The 23,111-nt window shown below is 40.4% G+C and overlaps 1 protein-coding gene across 3 annotated transcripts in view; it reads right to left on the bottom strand.

The window, feature by feature from the left end:
* Positions 1 to 23,111, bottom strand: part of cacna2d3a (calcium channel, voltage-dependent, alpha 2/delta subunit 3a) — a 190,267-nt gene that overhangs the window by 49,628 nt on the left and 117,528 nt on the right. For 2 of the 3 annotated variants that reach the window (XM_084721164.1, XM_084721162.1), the window contains 9 exons: positions 17,366 to 17,499; positions 15,516 to 15,533; positions 7,748 to 7,819; positions 7,283 to 7,363; positions 5,613 to 5,687; positions 3,816 to 3,899; positions 3,643 to 3,714; positions 2,909 to 2,970; positions 2,729 to 2,796 (listed from right to left, as the gene is read on the bottom strand). In XM_084721164.1, coding sequence (XP_084577290.1) covers positions 2,729 to 2,796; positions 2,909 to 2,970; positions 3,643 to 3,714; positions 3,816 to 3,899; positions 5,613 to 5,687; positions 7,283 to 7,363; positions 7,748 to 7,819; positions 15,516 to 15,533; positions 17,366 to 17,499 — 666 coding nt within the window. The remainder of the gene's footprint in view (positions 1 to 2,728; positions 2,797 to 2,908; positions 2,971 to 3,642; positions 3,715 to 3,815; positions 3,900 to 5,612; positions 5,688 to 7,282; positions 7,364 to 7,747; positions 7,820 to 15,515; positions 15,534 to 17,365; positions 17,500 to 23,111) is intronic. The other variant, XM_084721163.1, reaches the window with a different exon arrangement.

Here is a 23,111-nt window from a genome sequence, read left to right as displayed (position 1 = left end):
TGTATTCAATGTGTATGTATGTATTGTACTTTTTACTTTTCAACACACACAGTATTTCATTTGTTTAACTTTATTTATTGCAAGGACAAAACAGTACAAATAAGAACTACACAAAGGAAACAAGAACAGTGAGTACAGGCCAGGTTAACAATTTATAATAGCAATAAATCCAGGGACGGTGTCGCCCAATCCACTAGCTGTGGAGCAAAGTGGGGGCACCACTAGAGAGCGCCAGATGGGAACAACACAGTGAGTCCAGCACGCTGAACCAGTTATTGTTTTATTTGTAGTTATTGATGTGAAATTAGAGCTTTAATGCTGGTATGGCCATTTTTATATGTGGATAATTTATGTATTTTAAAATGTTTGTTTATTTATTTATTTATTTATTTATTTATTTATTCATTCATTTAGGGTGAGCTTTGGGTCTCCCCCAGGCTCTTATAGGAGGGGACTGATCCATTGTGGACCTGATCCCTTAAGTAAACCAGTCACCACTTCTTTTGAGATTGGCCCAGTTGTGCCTTGTAGTATAATAAACACACAAAATCTGTGATGCCCTTGATGTAGAGAGTGGAAATGTCAAATGAGGATGGAAAGTTAAAATTGACTGTTTGAAATTTAACGTGAGTGTTGCAAGGCTAAAAGGAAATGAACCGGGGACCTAACAGCCAAAGATATTAACATTTGGGTGCGGTTGGTATTGAGTCTCAAAATAGGGCTGGTTTGTTTCAAATGCCATGGCAGTTTTCTGATGCCAGTCTATCATGCCCATAGTATGAGTTACTTTGCTTACATGTTAATCCATCTGTAAGAACAACACTATTATATAATAATATAAAGATCTGACAGAGGCCATTCTGCATGAGTACTTTCATTTGCTATACTTCAGTAATGTTTGTGTGGCTCCATCCATTTCCTGAAAATGTCCACTTAAACAACAGTATACTGTCCTAACGTATAGCCTAACTGAGGTGTTTCAACAAAACTCCATAGTCCACGTTCTTCGTTTCAAATGCATATTGAAAAAAACTCATCAAAAAATACAAACACAAAACATGGTAAGACATGGTAATATGATGTATTCTGGAATTAAAACACTGCAAAATATTCATTATATAAAACAAATATTTCTCTTTTCTGCAAATGGCTCAAACACCTGGATCTTCATCAGTGGGTCTGCGACCTCTCAGGGGTCCTCAGAGTTACTGCAGGGGGCCACCAAATATTATGTGAATTATTATAAAATACTGTATAATTTATAATAATATATCACATTTAAAAACCTTATTTCCCATCTTTATAATTGCCTTCCAGTCAGAACATCATCCATCATAAACTGTCAGTACTGACCAGCCACAAAGTTGCTCTGCTCCTGGAATTTAGTGCTAACTCACAAAAATGGACATGTTTTTGAAAAGGAAAAGACACAACAAGCAGACTAAAAATGGACCAAGCTGCAAAACACTGGAACAAGTCCTGGCTTGCCAAGTATGATGCAGCATACAAGTACATATTTACTGCCCCATGTAAGAATGGATACAAGTGTCCCAAATGCATTCTGGGCTTTGAGACCCTCTAAAAGGAGTTTATAAAATGTTCTATACTTCAGCACCACCTGAAACAAAACTTTGGATTTTCAAATACATTTTCCAAAGCAATACAATTAACCCTTCCCTATCAGTTGGGATATTATTATATCAAGTATACAGACACTATTATGAGTAGATCGTTCTGTAACTTCATCGGCAAGAAGTTCTGACATACCCTCAAAACCAACCAGTGAACGTGCGGCAAGAGGGTGAGGCTAACGGATCATAACGTTACAACTGCTGCTGACTTAGCAGTGTTGGTTAAGGGCAATTGAGAGAAGACCTGAAAATATGCAGTGCAGTTTATGTAGTACAGGGTCCTTGCTATGGGATCCATGGCCTGAAAAATTGTGAAAATGCAGCTCTAAAAAGTGCATTGTGATGGTGATAGTTGTATTTCTACCAGTGGGATTTTGGAGCATTGTGGAATATGATATAACAAACATGTATGGTATTATATGTACAATGTGGAATTGCAGAGATTCCTCTGTAACCTTTTTGTAGCAGTTATAGTGGAGGTGGGTATTTTTTGACAGTTGTTCCATGTCCATCCAAATTGGTCTTGCTTTTGGTTCTAGTGCTAGAAATAGTTGCAGCACTAATATTGTTCATATTTGGTTACTTGCTATATAGGAAACTAGGGCTGCAATATTTGGTTAAAAAAAATGTGACTATTTTAACATTTATTGTAACTGCAATATGATTCATGATTAGTGGGAATGATCATTTTTGCATCACAATTTTCATTTTCATTGAAATATAAATATTAATATCATGATGATGTGACATTTTCTTGGGTCTCTGCCAAACAACATGTTTTCTTGCATCTGGAGAACAAGATCTGTAGGCCTGCACATCTCTGCAGTACTACAGTTCTTTTTTATAAAGCTGTTTGGCACACATTTTCCCTATATTAAAAAAATGTAGACATTGCACTTGACCATATTGCAATTTATAATAGTAATATTTTGATTAACAGGGCAGCCCTAAAGGAAACTCTATTTTGTTACTTTTGTCTTCAGTTAAGTGTCTGCAAGCTTCCTCCACTGCAGCTGAGTAAGGACATGTCAGCTAAGACACAAAGACAATGAAAGAAAAGTGAATAAAGCAGAGAAAAAAAAAAGAAGGATTCCTACCTTCCTCCACTGTGACGTTCCCTCTGAAGAAAAACTTCCCGTGGCCTCTGGAAAGAGCCACCCCGAGACTAAAAATAAGAAAAGAAATGTTTTCTGAAATGACAATTTACCGAAGAAAACTATGAATACTGATGCTTCAGTCGTTTTAATCTTTGCTCACTGCGTCTCCAGTTCTCTTACCTGAAAGGAGTCCCCTTGATGTCTGTGTAGTAGTAATCATTATGCAACACCAGTACACGTTTCTGAAATGAAGGAGATTAATACACTCTATTATACGCTGCAGTAAACAGTAGTCAGTGTGATGGTAGTTATCTGATGTGATTCTCTGCAGTCTGGCTCCATCTAGTGGTCCAGAGAGTGCATGCCATGGTCGGCAGTCTGCCACATGACCTGTTACTCTGGAGATGGATGTGTTTTCTTTGCACAGTGAATATTCCGATAAGAACTGTGAATATGCATGTGTGTGTACATGTGCGTGTGTGTCTGTGTGCGTATGCTTAATAATCAGGCTAATATATAATGCTCTTTACTAAGCTTTGAAAATGCAAAGTGTACAGACACACACACAACACACCTGAATGCCTGCCTCTCTCTCTGTCTCTCAGATAGGCAAGTAGTAAAAGAGAATCATTGGGCTGCTGTCTCTCCCATATTCAGCAACATGTGCTGGGTGGAGATAAGGGGCTCACACACAGAGACAGACACACACCCGTGCATGCAGAGCAAACAAAATCTGAAACAAAATCCCCAAGTCAATCCTGTACATCACTGTGCCAAGTGTAACAACCCCTTGGCAGAGTGGATTCTCCCTGCTGAGTATTTTCCCTGGCTCGCCCTTTGGGACCATCTTTTCCGATGGCTGTGGCTGTTTGTTTGTGTGTGTTTGTAGATTTTGTGAATTTTGGATTCCTCACCCCTTTGTCAACACTCTTCTTCACCTCCATGGAGAAGGTCCCTGTCTTCCTGTTGACCATGGCGTTTCTCAGCTAGCAGCACACAGCACAAAACAAACATCAAACATCAGATTGTGTTTTTTTAGGGGGGCACTACGTTAATGCTCGGTGTAGATTTACTCCAAGTGTCTCACCGTGTCGTCTTTATCCTCCCATTCCACCTCAGACAGATCCACACTGCTGTAGTTTGGCTTCCTTCGCTTCTTGCCATCTCCATACTGGATACAGTGGCCCATGTAAACATATATGCATGCATAGAGAGTGATACTGAAGAAAATGAAACACAAATAGTATACTGCACCTCACTAGAGCTGCAACTAATGATATTTTCATCCTCAATCATTTTTTTCTCTTGATTACATACTATCATTATCACCGTGTCAATAAAGGTGCAGTAAGTGTGATTTCCAGGTCATCAAATTACCAACGCCTCAGCCAGGCCTCAGCCATCATAAAACATGGGGCATATACAATCTACTGTAGTTTATTCATACCAAAACACTCACACAAAAATCCTCATTGACACCCATTGTCTCTGTGAGTCTAAATGAGGAATCAGTGACTTCCTGGAGGCTTGTCATCACTGTGAGGTTGCCAGGTAACCAGGCTAAGTTAAGCTAATTGTCTCTTGGTGGTGGCTTGACACTAGACAGATATGACAGTGGTACTGAGTCTGCTAGAAATGAATGAAAAGGAGAGTGTATTCCCTAAAATGTCAAACTATTCCTCTAATTGACCCTCATCCCTCTCTGGCTACCTACCCTAGCCTATTTTATATGGTCATTAAAGGGATAGTTCAGATTTTTTGAAGTGGGGCTGTCTGAGGCACTTATCTATAGTCAGTGTATTACCTCCAGTAGTTGGTGTTAGGCACATCCCCAGTTTGAAGAAGCAGCGGGAGCATTGGTGTGGGAAGCTTAGAAATGTGCTACTGAGGACAGGGTCACCAGCAAAAAGGCATAAAGGCCCACCTAAAAAAATCTGTCAGACAGCCCTTTCCAATGAGAAACTACTTTTACATAAGCCAGATGTCACTGTCTCCAAACCAACTGTACATTGCTTTTGCTTCTCCAAACTGAGGGTGTGTTGACCACCATCTACTGTAGCTAATACACTTACTATCAATAAATGCCTCATACAACCACACTTTAAATTATCTGAACTATCCCTTTAAATAAAATGACAATGACCAGAGCAGTGAGTTCATTACGGTGCACTATATGCATTTGTGTGTCTATTGAATGTGTGTGCTTGTGAGTCCTTCCCTCCATTCATCTGTCAGTGAGGACAGCCTCCCACCCCTCATTAGTTGTTAAACACTGTTCATTAACATCTTTAATTAGCCCTCCATTAAACCATCTGTCTGTCTGTCTCACTGTCTGTTAAATTTTCTCCTCCACGTCTGTTCTCCTCTCATCCCTCCATCCATATCGCTCCATTTCCATCCAGTGTTGCACCCTGCTTTGTCACCCTGCACCTATTCTCACGTTAAGCAGGTCCCTTGCTCTCCTCAGTCTCCCTCCCCTCCCTCCCTCCGCTTCCTCACCTCATCCTCTTGTGAGAGGAGTGAGTGAGTACAATGGAGTTAATCACAGCCATTCAGAAGCTGTATCTCTGTCTATTCACAGCACAGCGGAGGCCTGGAACACACTCTCCTCATCTACATACCACCACGCAGCCAACACAGACACACCGCACAGCACACAGAGCACCCACACAACTACACACCAATTTTCTGTGTCGATCAGCATCTCAATGTGGCCACAAAATCAGTAATTGACTTGACATGAACTCAAGACTTAGTATTCCTAAGTCGCGTGTACAAAATAAATTAATACATTTGAACTTCAATCTCTGCACCCTAAAAGGGATTGTTATGATAATCAGGTTCATACTCAGAGCATTTGAATGGTGCGGGAGGTAATACTCACAAGTGGCCGTAGATCTGGATGGGTTAGGATGTAGCCATTGTTGGTGATTGCAAAGGCGTAGCCGTGAATGCCCAGCTAGGAAGATGCACACAAACACACGCACACCAAATGGATTCATGACAAATCTGTACCTAATTGTAAATCTGGGCTAATCAAGCTCTTTGTAATTTTTACTGACAGGATATTTGTGTTTGTGTTGAAGCCCAAAGGACTGCACAATACAAGAGGACAGTGTCATTCATCCATTTCTGGACAAATAACACACTTTCAAATGTCATAATCAACACCCAACCAAGCTTTAGAACAACACAGGGGACGTGGTGGGGGACACTATCAGAAGGCATTAGTATACATGATGTATAATTTTCCTGTTATTATTGAACTTGAGGAAGGACCTATGAATAATCTGTGTCAAAACTTCACAAAACCTCTGATTTATCTGCTGCTGGGTTTGGCATTCAATTACTGCACTGTGGAGTTAGACTGGCATATGCACAGACATATACATTGTAAAAAAAAGAAAAAGAAAAATCAAAATCCTGTAACTTAATTAATTTTTTTTTACTGATTTGTTACCCAAATAAATGTCACACTCACAAAGTTCAATAATATGGTTCTTAAAGGCATGCTATTCAGCATTTTCCTATAACCCCAATTACAAAAAATTTGGGATATTATGTAAAATGTAAATGAAAACAGAATGCAATGATTTGCGAATCCTTTTCGACCTATATTCAACCGAGTATAGTACGAAGACAAGATATTTAAAGTTCCAACTGATGACCTTTATTGGGTTCAAAGGCTCATGTCATTTACAAGCAATGGATGAGGTAAAGTTCACCACTTTGTGAAAAACTGTGTGGGCAAACAGTCCAGCAGTTTTAAAGGGGTAGTTCACCCAAAAGTTCAAATTCAATCATTATCTACTCACCATCATGCCAAGGTCATAATTAATTATTTAGCCCACAAAAAACTGCTGGAGTTTCACTGGAAAACAGTGTTTCAGAACCCCCGAAACAATACAAGTGGATGTTGACCAGTTTTCAAATGGAAAAAACTATTTAAAAAAGTGTTTTGTGGACTGAAAAAACTAAACCTGCCCTTCAGTTGGAACGAGGGTAAATAGATAATATCCTTTGAGTAGAGTTGACCAGAACTATCCCTTTAATGTTTCTCAATGTGCAGATGCATGGAATGTAGGGATTTCGCCATCTACAATCCATGTCCGTGCTGAAAGGTACAAACAGGATTTGGAGCAACATGTGCTGCCATCCAAATGTCTTTTTCAGGCACTTCCCTGCTTATTTCAGCAAGACAGTGCCAAGCCACATTCAAATGATAATATATAAATGGCAATATATTCGTCCAATTGCCCAACCGTACTGTGAAACTGTCAGAAAATATCATTTTATTTCTCTGAATTACTGCTTTGTTCTCGCTGACAGCACTTGCTCTCTTAATCTACTATCAAGTCTTTCTCCACTTCTCTCATTCATTGAGCCAGGCAGGAGGGGCCGACTTTGAATGATGCATTTACAAACAATGCTACATATTCATTCAGATATCCAAGTTTGGTCATGGTTATAAAAAGTGTGGTATTGGTGTACCTCACAAAGTTATCAAGATCTATAACTATTTGTAGGAATAACTAAATGATCATAGGAGTTTACCTTATATTTCGGGATGGTTTTGAGCAACTCAGAGACGGGCACGTCGGTCCCAACCACCCCTAGCAGGATGCCACGGTTTCTCTGAAAGCACACATATTACAAATATTCTTAAGTTCGGTTTGAAAGGTTACTTATATAACACAGTCTCTTACAGATCCACTGTTTGTGATATTAAAAGTTTCAGTCCATAATATATATTCAATTAGTGATGCTCTACTGTATCTTAATTTAGAGTCCAATCAAACTGACATTAGTGTCCGTCAAATACAAACATAATTAACCATTATTTCACAATTTGTGTCTATTGTCAGAAACCTAATTCATTGTGAGTTATGCAATAATTCATTTTAAGAAAATTAGGTTTTCAATTAAACTGCAAAGTTGTTAGAAAAAATATGTTGGGGAAACATAATTTTTGCGACAGTGAATGTGAATATTGGTTCTTTACCATCTATATGCACTTACAGTCTCGTTCTTGGTGCTGAACACTGGCATTGCTACTGTGGTCATCAGAACTGGGCCTTGACCGTCCTCCAACTGAGTGAGTCATGAGAGGAGAAGAACAGTGAAAGACAGCAATTGAGGGGGTGAGGAAGAGGAAAGGGAGACAGAGGGAGAAGAGGAAGCTAATGATGAAACATTATACAAAAGATACGCAACCGCACAGCACATTTCATGGCATCATGCACATTATATATGAATCATCTTGCATAGTGACACTCAGTGAGTGATTATCTCAAACTGCACAACACTCATTCCTTAAGTAGCAAACCTGATAGGAATTCAGCAGCAGACCTAGTCATATTATCTTCTTGAGGGACCTACAAAACTTCCATGACATGTTTTATTCATGTTTATTATTTGCCTTAAAATGTGTTCAATCACAGCCTGCCTTTGATCTCTTGCAGAATAAGCTTATCCAAAGGCAGTGCTTCTAGTTTGGATCTGGGTATCTTCCCTCCCTAAAGACTGCTGGAATAATTATGATATTTATCTTTCCAGCGGCTGTCTGTATCCGACGATGATCCATTAGAGATGAAAGCTTGACACTGTTATGAAGATACTGGGGGAAGGCCTCTCGCTCTGCAAACGTGGTCTGACCTTGTCCACTCAGAAATGTCGAAACTGACTAAATGTCAGTCGCTCACGCAGTTTATGTTTGAGTCACCACAAGTAATTAGTCCATTAAGTGCAATATGAATCCCAGAACTAAATCCACAACTGTGTTGAGTTGGATGAGCTGTAAAAAAAAACATAAATCACGTCGCACATGATCTGCTGCAGAAATCAATAGAATATTATAGACTGAGTTGAAAAACAAGGGAACTACCCCATTTAACCAATCCTCTTAACTGAACATTACACGCCCCCCCTCTCTTTCCTCCAGCGCTCACCCCCCCCCCCCCCCTTACCTTCAGTAATAATAGGTAATGACAGGAAACCGCTAGCATCCATTCAGTCTCCCTCGGACACTGAGGAAAAGGGGAATTGGTGACCTGAGCTCAGACAGCTGGTAATAGCAATCCAGGACGCAGTATTAGACATCAAAGAGAGAACAAAGCACACCTAAGTACAGCTGCTGTAACAATGGACAGCCTTGCTGCTGCTGGAGAATGGGATCGATCAAAGGACAGAGAAAACAAGCAGAGGCTCATCTAAAAATACAAAATCTATTTCCAAGCTTAGGTCTATGGGATCATATAACAACTGTCTCCAAATGTATGGACTGATGTTACTTGTGCATCCCCATGAACTGTTGTTGAGCAGCCCCATCAAATATGTACTTTTTGAACTCCAACAGTAATCTAAGATTGGGATGCATGATATTGGATTTTTACCAATATCCAATATTCTATTATTTTCCAACTCATCAATGCTTTTTAAAATAAAATATAACACTTTTCAACATGGGCAAAAGAAGAAAACTGATTTTTTTTTTTTAGCTACAACCAGCAGTTCTATAGGTAGCTCCTTCTGTCATTCGGTCCACAAAACTTCCCCACCCTTTGACAGCCACAGTTTTTGCCCTAAGATGCTGAAATATGGCATGGATGTCAAAGTGTTTGTCCCAGTTTGCTAAAAGGTGGCGTGGCCTATGACAAAAAGGCACATAATTTCGAAATGGATTCAGACTCTCAGAAGTGGGTGGACTTGGCGGAAAGGTTGGTCATGAGCAGAAGGACAGCTGATTAGCTGTTCATGCCAGTTAGCAGACAGAGCATGTTGCAGTGGTTGTGGCTTTGAACGTAAAGGTGCATAATGTCTAAATGGATTCACGTAACATGAACCGTTCCTCATCGACTCCTGTGGGATGCATCACTGCACTCAGCAGAGTTCTTTTTTATTAGTAATATATGCAGTGCCAACTATACTACAGCCACACCCCCTTTCATGACTCATTAACGGTTTCTTTGTTGACTCTTGTGGGAGGCATCATTGGTCTCAGCAGAGAATTCCTATTTCAGTGGTGCCAGTTAGCTATGCCTCCTTTGATAACTCATGAATTGTTTGTTGTAGATACTTGTAAAAGACATCACCGAACTCAGCAGAGTTCCTTTTTTATTAGTGAAGGTTAGCCTATACTTTAGTCATAGTCCTTTTATAACTCTTTCACCATTATAAAGCCTTGCCTCCTCCATGCATGCACACATGGATGAATGCACATGCAGACGTTGCAATAGTTGACTGCAGCTGTTGCAAATTTACGCTTTTCTCTCTTTGTTCTTCACTAATTAGTTGCAATGTTCGGGATGATGGCTCTTAGGATTTGCAGTTAAATTTGTGGTGTTGAAGAATGTGATTGGCTCTTCCTCACATGACTGACACTCAGCCATTGTTGCAAACAGCAACTTTGTATCTGTATCAAACATCTCATTCAACCTCCACACCACAGACACATTTGCATTGTGTAAACATAATTAAAGTGTCATCTTATCGGCAGAGATATTGGCATTTTCAGCCAATACCAAAATTTCATTTCAAGTATTTATCTGCTGATACTGATGATGTGCTACTAATATTGTGCATACCTAATCTAAGATGTTTTGTTTAGGGCATATGTGTATTTGATGAAAATCAGGCTTGCCCAGCTGCTGTGGGAAATGACATACTGTAATTAAGCAGATAACAAGAGCTGCACTGAGAAAGGCAGCCAGCAAATGCATCTGTTGGATTCAAAGCCAACAGCACAGCTACAGAGGGTTCTCACATGTCCTACCCAGAGGAGGAAAGACCTCTAAACCTGCGCTTCATTATCCTAACCCAGGAGAGGACAGAGCCACTTCCTTGAACCCTAAATTGAGTGTCCTCCAACAGGAGTCCCTAAGGGAGTGCTCTGTATCTAGAATTTGACTTGTCATACATAACCTGCAACCTCTGACGCAAGGTCAGAACTCAACATGTACTTGCGCCAAATCTGCATCATCACGGCCTCTGTCGTTTTATCTGTATCAGTCAGAGCAAATGAGGTGTGTAAGTCCTTCCCCTTGCTGTGGGTCAGAGAATGAAAAAGAACCCCCTTTGGGCTCTAATACACTCACTCCCCACTGACACAAATACCCACACGCTTATACCCCTCAGAGGGCTCAGATACACACCCCTGCCCCGTGTTCAGTGTCTCACAGGACACCTCGTAATCTAGGTTGCTGTGACAAATTGTGTTCTTGTGGACGAGGTGACCCTTGTTTCCTTGGAGACTGGGTTTAATGATGTTGGTGCATGTGTAAGCCCTGGAGTCAAGGCCCCCTGGAGGCTCCTGGGGGAAAAGAGTGTGTGTGAGACATATCCAGCGCAGGGCTGAGCTGGCACAGAACCTAGCACAAGTTCTGGGCTATATCTATGAAATCTCTCAATTACCTCAATCAATATTGAAGGGTAACTTCGGTATTTTTCAACCTGGACCCTATTTTCACACGTTTTTGTGCCTAAGTGAATAATGGAGATGACAGGTTTGAAACTGGTCCAGTATTGAGGAATTGATTGATTGTTTTTGCCACTGCCAGGTTCACACATTTACTATAACATACAGCATTATGGAAAGGATCGCTACAGAGAGAGACTTATTTTTAAAGAGTGATTTTTTGTGAAATTTTGTTTAACTAGAAACAGTCAATTTATCTCTCTCACCAAACTTATCCATACTCCCTTTTATAGAAACAGTGTTTTTTTTCATCATAAAACTCACTTCAGTCAAACTTGACAGAGACAAAATAAAATTTACCAAAAACCTTGTAGTTCACCTTTTCACTGTTCCAACAAACAATAGAAATTATCATTTTAGTGGAAAGGCCACTTAGCCTTTGGTGGTGTCAATTCTTTATAGGGCAAAAAAGGCCAAATACCACGACAGCAAGGCCATTAAATAAAACAGTGGTTTGAAGTTCACGGAAATAATGAAGTTAAGGGCTAAGGACTTTATTCTGATTATTGCCAATTGTTCATTATGCCAATTGTTGTAACTGTGGAAAGATGTGAAAGATGTTTTTGGTGAGTTTTATATTGTTTCTGTCGAGTTTCATTGAAGATTACAATGAAGCCTTAAAAAAAAGGTCTACCTCTGTGGGGATCCTTTCCATAATGTTGTCAGACATTTAAAATAACAGTCAGTCAGTCATTGGCACAAACAGGCACTTTTACTGGACGTACTTTGATGGTGTACAATCCCCTGAAGGGATTAGGTTGTAACTTACTTTTGCTGTCCCCATTTGTCATTTAGATACAAAGAATACTGGAAAATAGGGGTCCAGGCTGAAAAGGCATCTTAGTTACCCTTCATTTACACATTTGCTTTGTAAATAGTGGAATTTACATTAATCTGTCATAACATTTAAAACAACTTACTGCTTCAATTCCTCATCAAAAGATTACCAACTACTCCCAACGCCACATCCTTCTTTGCTTCCTTTACATTCTCATCCCAACTTTCACCAGTATCCTTTCTCTTTCAACCCTCCCTATACCTGTCCTCAAATCCCCCCCACCCCACCCCCGACACACATTCTTCCCACCCCCACCTCCCTCCCATCATCCCTGAGCTCCAGTGTCAGTTCATCCGACAGAGTGGGAAACAAAGCCAAATGAGCCAGAGAATGATGGATGAAGCTGGTGAGACGAAGGAGAGGAGGGGGAGAGAGGGGAACAGGAGAAGAGGGGAAGGGAGAGGACAGGTGGGGGTGGGGGGAGCTGGAGAGGGAAACGTAAAGTGAAATACAGGAAGAAATGAGAGATATACTAGGCCAGAAAGATTACTGGGGTGCAGTGAGAGGGATGGAGGAAGAGAGCAAAAAGATAGGATGAAGGGTACATGTGGAAAGATGATAAACATCAGCCCTGGAACATAAATACCAGATGCTCATCACTTTCCTAACACTAAGCCAATCCCAGGAGTTTTGCTAACTTCTTATCAGACACTATCAGCGTGCGGGGTGTGTGTGTGTCTTTCTGTCACTGTCTATTTCACTTTGAGGAGACTGTTGTGTGTGTGCTCCCCACGCCCAGGCCTGAGCTGTGCTGGGGTGATTACATGCAAAGAAGCAGTGCCGATTCCTTGCTAATCCCAATTATCATGTCTGACAATGTGATATCTATTTCGGTTTTCTGCTGAGCCGCTTCGATGTCAATAAGCTTGGGTCTATCACACTAACAGTACTATGTCAGACATATGGCCTGCCAGCTGTCTGATGGGACTGCTATGTGCTCAGCTCACGCTGGTCGGGGGGGGTGTGGGGGGGGAGAGCACTCTTCTGTTCCGCCATCATCATTGTTATGATTATAGAGCTGCTTATCTCAACCCACATATGATTCATAAAACACTGAAAAATAAAACACTGAAAATGATAAAAAGGCATCAGAACAGATCATCCCGCCAGTCATTATCAGCTATTGGATTTTCACCCAGAAGATGACAAAACAGCTTATTCTGGAGAATTCTACCAAAACAAATAACACAAGCAATCTTGTTTTCACACCAAAATCACACAGGCAAAAGAGCAAAATGGAGCCTCACATTTACACACATGGTCACAGTGCCAAACCCGGAGACACTGGCGAAGCATGGCCAACACAGCATCACCAATGATCAATGAGTGTGAGCATGTGTGTGTGTGTGTGTGTGTGTGTGCATGATCAGGCGTGCAGAAGAGAGCGATCAACTGACAATCACGATGCATGGTTTGAATCAGGAGGTTGAGGAACAACATAGGTAGGGCTGCCCCCTAATAGTCAACTGTTGGTTGGTGCCCAGAATCTTAGTCGACTAAGTTTTAATTTACTCGTTAGTCACGGGAATAAAAAACACCTTAAACCCCATACGGGAGCAGTCCCTTGACATTATAACCAGGGGGGTGGTTACAACAAGGACCTTTTCTCTTGTAAGACTGAAGTGACCGTTAAACTGCTGCCATTAGCCGGTTAGCTCATTTAGCAGCCCTATTAGACTGGAACACAGCCTCTCAGACCAGTGGAGGCCAGCTTAACAACCAGGAGTACAGTGATGTACAGGACTCTTAACTCCAGGGACAATGAGCCACAGTGGGTTCATGAAGCAACTGAGGAGGAAGATGGTAGCACTTTAAGTTAACATGTAAGTATGCAAAATCCATCGTGTTAATAAGTTGTCAAGTATTTGTTTTTATGAAGTTTGAAGTTATTTGCTCCTGTGTTTTGAGCAAAGATTTATACTATAACTTGCTGTTGTTTTGTACGCATTCAGAGTCAGTTACTTTGTCAGCCATAGCATTTAACATGTTTGCACTTCTTGAACCAAAAATAGCTACCTAAATATTAATATCACAGATGTGCAATGACTAATCAACTAATGGCTTTTATTGCTGACTACTACGGATTACCATTTTCCTGAAAATGAGACATTTTTGCCCAGGAATCCCAGGAAATCGACTTGTTTTTAAGGTATAATTTCAGCTACTGTCAAAATGCATTGGCGATATTTCAGGAAAAACTATATGCAACCAGGATAAATCTGTGTTCTAAACCTGACCACTTAATGCATTATCAAGTGGTATTTACAATTATTGAGGCAGAAGATTGCCATTTTAACATTAATCAACATTATAATGAACATTGTATAAACTGCACATGCCACATTCATCTTGACCTTTGCTCCACTGAGAGGATTAAATGCCAGGTTTATTGTCTGTGATCTATAACTGACCGAACAGCCTCATGGAAGTCATATGATTTATCATTCTTCATATTAGCACATAACCTAATGCAATTTGTTAAAGCAGATTTGGTGTTTTCAAAGTTATGATACTGGAAGCATCTGTAACACGAGCATTTTCCCATTTTCCGGTGATCAATACATATTTCTGATTCTGATTCTGGCTCGCGCTGTGCACACCGCAGTATTAAATAGTCGGCCAAATTGCGTCAGTAATCACTAAACGTTAAAAAGCAAAACCCTAGAAAAGCTCTCGCTGACTTGGTCTGAAATGTCAGATGGATTCTTCAGTAGATACTGACAGTCTTTCTTCAGTGAGTGCTGCATTTCGCCACAGCCTGCTGTTGAAGCTAAATCCATCACATGCTGCCATCTCTGCCAGTATTTCACCCACACGTGTTTTGGATAAAGCAGTGTTTTAGCAAGCTTTGGGCTTTCACCTGTAATTTTTTTCCAAAATTTTAAACGTTGTAGCAAACTACTCATTGAACTTCAGCCCAGTGCATTTGATTTCTCATTCACAAAGTGCACACTTTGCATCTTCATTGTTTATTCTTTTGAAGAATTTCCACACACAGCTGGTGTGTTAGTCTAATTCAGATGAGCCGCAAGTTGCTGTACTAGATGCGTCAATGTTCAGAAGTGTTTGAATTCACGGCGCTTTGTGCTTGTTAATCAATTACAGTGCTCAGTGTGTTCCACTGGCACTGGCTTTTCTAAACATATTCCCATGTCCTCTGAATATTTTTCCCCCGTTTGCGGTTATTTCCCGGGAAACGGGAAGTGGTTTGGAGGTACTTTTCTGGGAATCCCATTTTCTGGGATTAAGCCTGAGTGACCACTAGTCGACAGGAAAAATCTTAAGTCGGGGGCAGCCCTAGACATAGGACACTGACACACAAGAAAATGCCATGGGGTCAGTATGATAGTTAGTTCACCCAAATTATGCCGCTGTCTCCCAGAGACCGGAGACCAAAAACGCACATGCACATGAACACACACCAGGCCTCAACACAGCACAATACAGTGATGACCTCAAATCAGAATTTCTTTTACCTTCTGTGCTTGGGGGAGCTAAAGAGAACAGATTAAGGAGGAGGGGAGGAGAGAAAGGGTCAATACGTTTGTGGATAAGTGGAAGAAGAAAGCCTTTCAGCGCAGTTTCCACTGGATGGAGTGCCAGCACCAGTGGGCGTGTAAAAATCCACTGACATTGACTCTGACTTTAAAAACAGCAACTGTGTCAAGAGAGGAGAGCTTTATGGCTGGGAGGGTCACAGCAGAGGAAACAACACTTAAGCTGTTACTGTTGAGTCAGTGTTGGGTGAATGTACTTTCACTGTGATAAATGGATGGGGATAATGAGGGCAAAGAGAAAGAAATGAGCAGAGGAAGACAGGAAAAGGTAAAACATGAAGGATATGAAGAGGACCATTTCCATGCAGTGTTGACAGCCTGGGTGTATTTCTGCTGGAGGGCACTTGCCTTTGTCTCCTTACATTTTTGAAGCATTCTCTTACGTTATCTATCCAGAAATAGTGGAGGACAAATGGTTGCTGTTCACTCTTTATGGCCAAACACAATAACTTGAACAAAAGAAGCAGAGGCATGAATACTACAGTATATTATGTATGTGTTATGGTCAGCAGAGGATCCTATACTGTAGGTCAGGCATTATAGTGTTTCCGCGATGATAATGTCTGTGCATGTATAGGGGATTTAGCTGTGCATGTGATTATCCGAGTGTGTTGAGCCGTTATTCATTGCCATTTCATAATATGTGTTTGGCCAGGCTGTGAGGTTGAGAGATCAGAGACTAACTCACCAATGTGCCCCAGTATGTTCTACTCACGCTACACAACTCCCAAACACACACAAGAGGCTCATTCACTTAATGGTTCCATCTGCTACTCTCACACACTTTCACACATTCAGTCTGACACATACAGAGGCAAAACACATTGTCAGGCTTCTGCTTGGGTTTTATCACTACTATTCTTTTTTGGATTATTTATTTCATCAGATCCATAATGGACTTTTGGGAACAAGGTATGTTATGGCAGACTGTGTGTTGAGGGTGCTCTGATCAATTGGCCACTGATTGTTATGGGCCAATATTTTTTTTAAATAGTTAGATTAATTGTCAGTATAAAGGCGGATTAGATGCCAAAGAAGAAAGGTCTCAAATTAACACCTGCTAAACAACAAATATAGGTAGACTTTACAATTGGCAAGAAGATCTCAGAGGGCCATCTAAGCATGGGTAAATGTTTGCGTAAGCGCCATCAGGGACTTCATAGTGTATTTAAGTGCATCTCGTAATAGAGTCCTGCATCAGGTCAGGTGCCTACTTGGTGACCCGCAAATAAGTTGCATAATGGTTAAAAAGCATGTCTATGGAAATTCACAGGCAAAGGGACTACTACAAATACTTTTGGGCAGACAGCAGGTGAGAACAAAAATATAACACATGCAACATAATAATATGTTTTTGTTCCTGGAGAAATCAGAAATGAAAATAACTGTGCAACATTTTTGACATTTAAATCCACTACTAGAGCATTTTTATTATTAGATGCTAAAATAAAATAAAAAAAATCCTATAAAAAACAAATAGTTATCAGCAGATTCATCCATATTCTTGTACGCATAAAAGAATAAGCTGTTTTATACTTACATGCATTTAATATACAATGTTATTAACAATAATTAAATATGTAATGCCACATGATAAATAAAAGCCTTCAAATAGACCCTGTGTTCGGTGATCAGCTGATACTGTGTCCAGCCATCGGTGTGATCGACCTCAAAAATCCTAATCGGAGCACCCTTAGTGTGTGTGGTTAGTGAGTATGGTGGAAACTATGGAGTTCAGTGCCTTGTGAGAGATGGCATAGTCAACTCACAGTGCTGTCGATGTACGCCTCAGTCCACACCGTGTCATGCTCCTGGTCGATCACCTTGGGACGACTCAGCACATGGAGATACTCCATCACGTTCTCCTGCACATCTGCCAGCGTGGAAATCTGAGTGAAGTAGCCTGTCAAGGACAGAGAAGAAGAGGAGGGCAAAGATGATGAATCATTTAACTAAGAAAGAGAGCGTAAACAGGTTCAGTGCCGTCACTCACTGCGCTGCCCTGAAATCAGAAGATCAGAAGTACAGTCTCTGTGTCTCCAAAAGTGTTTCATGTTGCAGCAAGTGTCACTTCCAATATCAGCTGGGCTATATAATCTTTTCCAAGCCATCACTCTCATTTTATTTACCTTGGTACCAAAGCAGAGAAATTACATCTGGAATACAGTACGCAGGCAGCAGATATTTGCTTGATGAAGCAGATGGAAACATGGATACATGTATGAGTAATAGCTGAAGAATTCCCTGCAGTGATATACAAGTGAGAGCAAACCAGCATGGGGCTGTGAATGGGTAAGTGGTATGTAAATGCAACGAAAAAAAAAATCTCAGTTAAACCAAATGTGTTGCCATTTCCCACGATGGTAATGCCGCCATTATGATGCTAATGTGCATGTGCAGGAGGAAATATACTGTTATCTCACCAGGGGGGGCAGATCAGGGGAAGAGGAAGAGAGGGAACAGGGACAACGGTAAAGACAGAGGGAGATGGAGGACAAGAAGTGACACAGAGAATAACGGAAAAGAGAGAGACCACCACATCTCCACCCAACCGTAAAAACAGCAAACTGCTTCCATCACCGTGAGGCAGTGAAGGAGAAAATCATAGCTGGAGGAAAGAGATTTTGGGGTCATCGTTCCCGGCAACGACCTTTACTCCACAGGGAGAAGAGAGTCAAGAGTCTTGAGTCAAGAGTCTAGACACAATACACAGATCTATGAGGGATGCAATGCATCCTCCCAAATAACTAAGGATAGATTTGATCATTTATAATCTAATTTTAAATGCTGAGGTATTCATCCCTATTGTAAGAAACAAGGAAAAGCATACATGTGTATACATATATATGCAAACATATAACACTGTAAGCAACGTTGTACACTTAGCTATCATTGGGCCTACGAGGTATTGGTAAATCGGCAACATGAGTATTAAAAGTTGTGTGCTTATGTCACAGCAACACAACTTTGAGAACTTGGTTGCCTGTGCTTATATGAAACAACAAGAAAACTGAGCGTTTAGCTTACAGGATAAAGCCAACCTGCTTTCCCTGTGCTCCGGCTCTGAATCTGACACTCGTGACTTGACCAGTTCATTCTCCTTCTTCTGTCACCACTTTTTGTCAGTGCACTTCTGACAGTTCATTTTGTAGAAATTGAACACGGAGTCCATAACTTGAAACAAAATTTTGCACGGAACAGAGGGAAACAGGTGTTCTTGTTACAGCAGTCAAAAAAAAACAAAACAACTTTCTTCATTTCAGCCCTCAAAACTTTTACCCATCCTCTTTCTTGGTTACTTTAGCATGCCCCTTGTAAGCCCACCCCCCCAAGGAGCCATGACACATAACAATCTTAAAGAAACGTTGTGAGTTCAGCATCAAACCTAATCTCTTTACTCGCCAAGAGTGGTCTCCAGTAGTGGAAAGTAACAGCAATATTAAGTCTTGTTTTGATTCTATTTCTATCACGTCTTTCTTTGCCGCCTGACATGTTTTTTGTCCAGGGGGCAGTGCTACTTATCCACTATCTCATTTTGGACTGAGGACACACTGGACACTACAGTTACTGACCCTCATAACTGTTATTTCTTCCAATTCTGTTTATAATTTTTGAATGATTTGAATTAAAAAGCTCTTTCAAGACTAGAAGCATCACAACCACGATTACTGTGGTCACTATAGTAACAAAAACGCACTTGCACCCAAACTTGACCTGGAAGTGAACCTTGACAGATCCGTCCTTTTCATCCTCAGAGACATTTGGATCCAGCTATTATTTCAGCAGACAGTACAATGACAACACACACATACAGACTCCCATCACACAGAAAGCAAGCAAGCTGCCTCAGTCTAACTGCATCGTTCATCACAGCCGTGAGTGAAGAATGACTACTCCCTCTGGAAGGCTAAGGGCGTCCTTCGGGCTGAGCCACCAGGGCCACTGAGATGAGCTGGGGCGAGAAAAAAAATGAACGCTCCCTGCTTTCAGTGACATGGTACACCTGTCGTACACACAGGACAGGACAGCCACAGCATGGTCTGGTCAGGGTGAGGGCATTAATATATTTTTAAAGGACCTTGGTTTGAGCCATATGTAAGCAAAAATACACAACAAGGTGTCCTGATACATGAAAGTAATGGAGGAGGTGGAGGTGACAAATGTGAATGTGAAATATGAAGTAAAATTGCACTGCACATTGTTGGAATCTCTTGTCTGAAATTTCATGTAGCATTAAGATTTCTCTAAAGGAATTAATGGGGCTTTTCCATTGTCACTTTTGGCCGCACTGAGTCAAATCATGACACACTGATTTGTACTCTTGTAATGCACTGAGCTGTGTTGAGTCACTCCCTAAATGGACCTAAATCTCCAGAGTAGGGCCAAAGTGCACTTGACACGCCTCCAAGTGGGTTGTGGTGACATCTCACCAACTGTGACCAACCTGTGATGTGGCTTCTAACTGAATCTAGAATTTAGAATTCTTATATTTCAGTCTGCAAATACACATAAAAACATTGAGTATAAATCTACAAAATTCATATGAATAAATGCATAACCTCTGACAGAAAGTGGCAGATACGTAAACAAGGCTGTGCACTTTTAACAGCACATCGTGTTTTGCAATCAACAACAAAAAACAAAACAAACCAATGTTTTTTGAAAATAAAAACACCTTTCAAATCATGTTGACTTTCTCTCTGAAACACATTTTGGATACTTTCAGGTAACAATTGTTTGTTTGCTCTGTACATAATTTCAGCTCTTTTAAAATCAACCAAATCTTCAAATTTCAGAGCCTCTAATTTAATAAAAAAAACAAGTTTGCTCATTCTTTATATGAAGTTTTGTTCACAATATTTATGGCTCTGTTTTGAAATATGAAGATTGGATTTGTTTTATGTGCATTTCCCCACACTTCCACACAGTAAGTAATGTACGGCAGTATAAAGGAACAGTATAAGGTGTACAGGCTTGATTTAAAAGATCTTTAACTTTATATAATATTGCAGCTGACATTTTGGCTTTAATACAATTTATTTGTGGCTTCCAGCATAGTTTCTTATCGATTACGACTCCAAAAAAAAATAATTTCTGACACTCTTTCAATTTCAACATCAATTATAATGAGTTTCCTGTTTCAGTTGGCTACAGGATGACCAAAAATTAGAAATTTGTTTTTGTTTTTTTACTTAAGTTCAGTGTTAGTTTTCCAGAATCAAACCATCTCTTTAGCAATTCCACTTCTTTCCCCCTTCTATCCAAAAGTTGTTTTAGATTCTTACCACTATAAAATAAATATTTACATCATCTGTAATTAATATAATTTTTAATATTTTGGAAACCTCACATATATTATTAATATACAGCCTTGAGGAACCCCACAGGTAATCTTTAATAGGTGTGAATCACAGTCATTTATTGTACATATTGAAACTTAACCTCCAAGTAACTGCTTAACCCAGAAGATGCTACCCCTCTAATTCCATATTTTTGTGGTTTCTTAAAAAATACATTTTGGTCAACTGTATCAAAGAGATCCAAGAATACACCCACTGCTAATTCTTTATTTTCTATTCTATATATTCTATTTCTATTCCTATATATTCCATAAGTGCAAAAGCAATTGTCCTGTTGGGTCTAAAACCATATCGCTGTTCACACAGTACCTACTGTTTTGTGATAAAACCATCAAGTCTTTTATTAAATATTTTTTCCAGTATTATAGAAAACTGTGGGAGCAAGGAAACTGGTCTGTAATTAGATAATGCATGTCTATCACCAACTTTATATATAGGTATGACTTTAGCTATTTTCATATACCAGTTTGTGAAGATTGATTATAAATGGACAGTCGTGAATAATATTTTGTACTAAAGCCATATCAATATTGAGAAAGAAGAGAGGAGCGACACTTCTTTTCTTCGTCTTTGGATTATTAGCCGAGGCCTTTAACTAGCTTCTGCCTGGAGGGATTTACTGGACAGTGGCTGCACCCGTCTACAGGTGCACTCTGTGAGCTTGTTTCAGTTTTACATGGACTCAAACAATTTTATGGACCTCTGCCAAAGTCACTGTGGTCATGAGTGGATGAGTGGACAACAAGTCTCTGATAATAATGGCACGACCAAGACAAGAGGGTAAGCATTAGCACACTCCTTGAACTCTCAAAGTGAGTTGTTAGTTTTCGTTACGTGGTATCAGGTGTGGGGTATCAGAGTAGTTGTGTTAGTACAAGTCTGAGTATATGAGGGCAGTATCAGGCCAATACCCGACGCTGGTATTGGTGCATCCCCAGAACAATATGTTCTAGATATTTATAGTTTTTGAGTAATTTGATATTCAGTATGGCTTGTTATGTCTTATTAGTGTACTGTAAAATAAAGGGCAAGCACTTACCCTATCATTGTAAATGACTGATTAAAATTGTGAACTTTTTCAGGCCTGTGAGGGAGAAATGCCAGAAAAAGTTTGAAAATCACTCATCTAGCCACAGAATTGAGTGAGCAACACAACAGGGAACAAGTGGAGCGTTGGCAGAAAGTTAGTCAAGCTCATCCGGGCTTCAGGCAAGGCCTGCATCCTTTCCTTGTTGTTTGGAAAAACAAAGGTATTTCTCATATGTTTGGCCTGTTAGTAGCTGGTACAGCCACAAGGCTCAGCGGTAACTAAATCCCCCAGACCTACAATTATTTTACCAATGCTACCTTACTGTGACACTTTCAGAATAACAACTGAAACAATATTATTTGCTCCACTTACTATAAAGGCAAAAGGGAGAGATTCTGGCACAACAGCCTTCAGTGAGAGAGTACACAAGGTTTCTCACCTGCAGAATTACTCCTAAAACACTAAATAAATAAAAACAACATTTTGGAATAGAGATGCTGTGCTTAGTGAGCAGTGAGAAAACTTCTGCACAGCTCCTGCAGGCTTGAGAGGATTTCACTGTCACAAGCTTGAATCATCATGCAGCATACACACACACACACACACACACACACACACAAAGGTCTCATCATCACCACTAACACCCTCAAACTGACTGGATGAGTTCTCTGATATCACTTCTAAGCAAAACTGTGGATGTCCTTGTCCTCTTATCTACGCACACATACACATACACACACACACACACACACACACACACACACACACACACACACAGCTAAAAACACACGCACACCCCTCGTGTGACCTATGGCTTGCCTGTCTTATCTACAGCAGCCTGAGGAAATGGAGCCAGACTGTCTCTGTCACCCACCTCCTAGCTAAATATAGAACCTGAAGGAAAGTGCTCTACGCATTGAGACAACCATGACCACACACAAAGCAGCTGGAAAGTGGTGTATCGCCAAGATAGTTTGGACTTTAGGCTTAGAGGAAGATGTAATGTGACATATCTGGTCTGTGCAACTGGCACCAGCTGCCTGCTGTCACACACACGTGCTAATACTGATGAGCACTGACAAACACACATCTACACAAGCACACACACACAAACACACACATACG

This window comes from Lutjanus erythropterus, chromosome 6, assembly GCF_056507025.1.
Source record: "Lutjanus erythropterus isolate fLutEry1 chromosome 6, fLutEry1.hap2, whole genome shotgun sequence".
Classification (NCBI taxonomy): Eukaryota; Metazoa; Chordata; class Actinopteri; order Lutjaniformes; family Lutjanidae; genus Lutjanus; species Lutjanus erythropterus.
The sequence above is the reverse complement of the archived record's forward strand: the minus strand, read 5'-3'. Positions and strand labels throughout refer to the sequence as shown.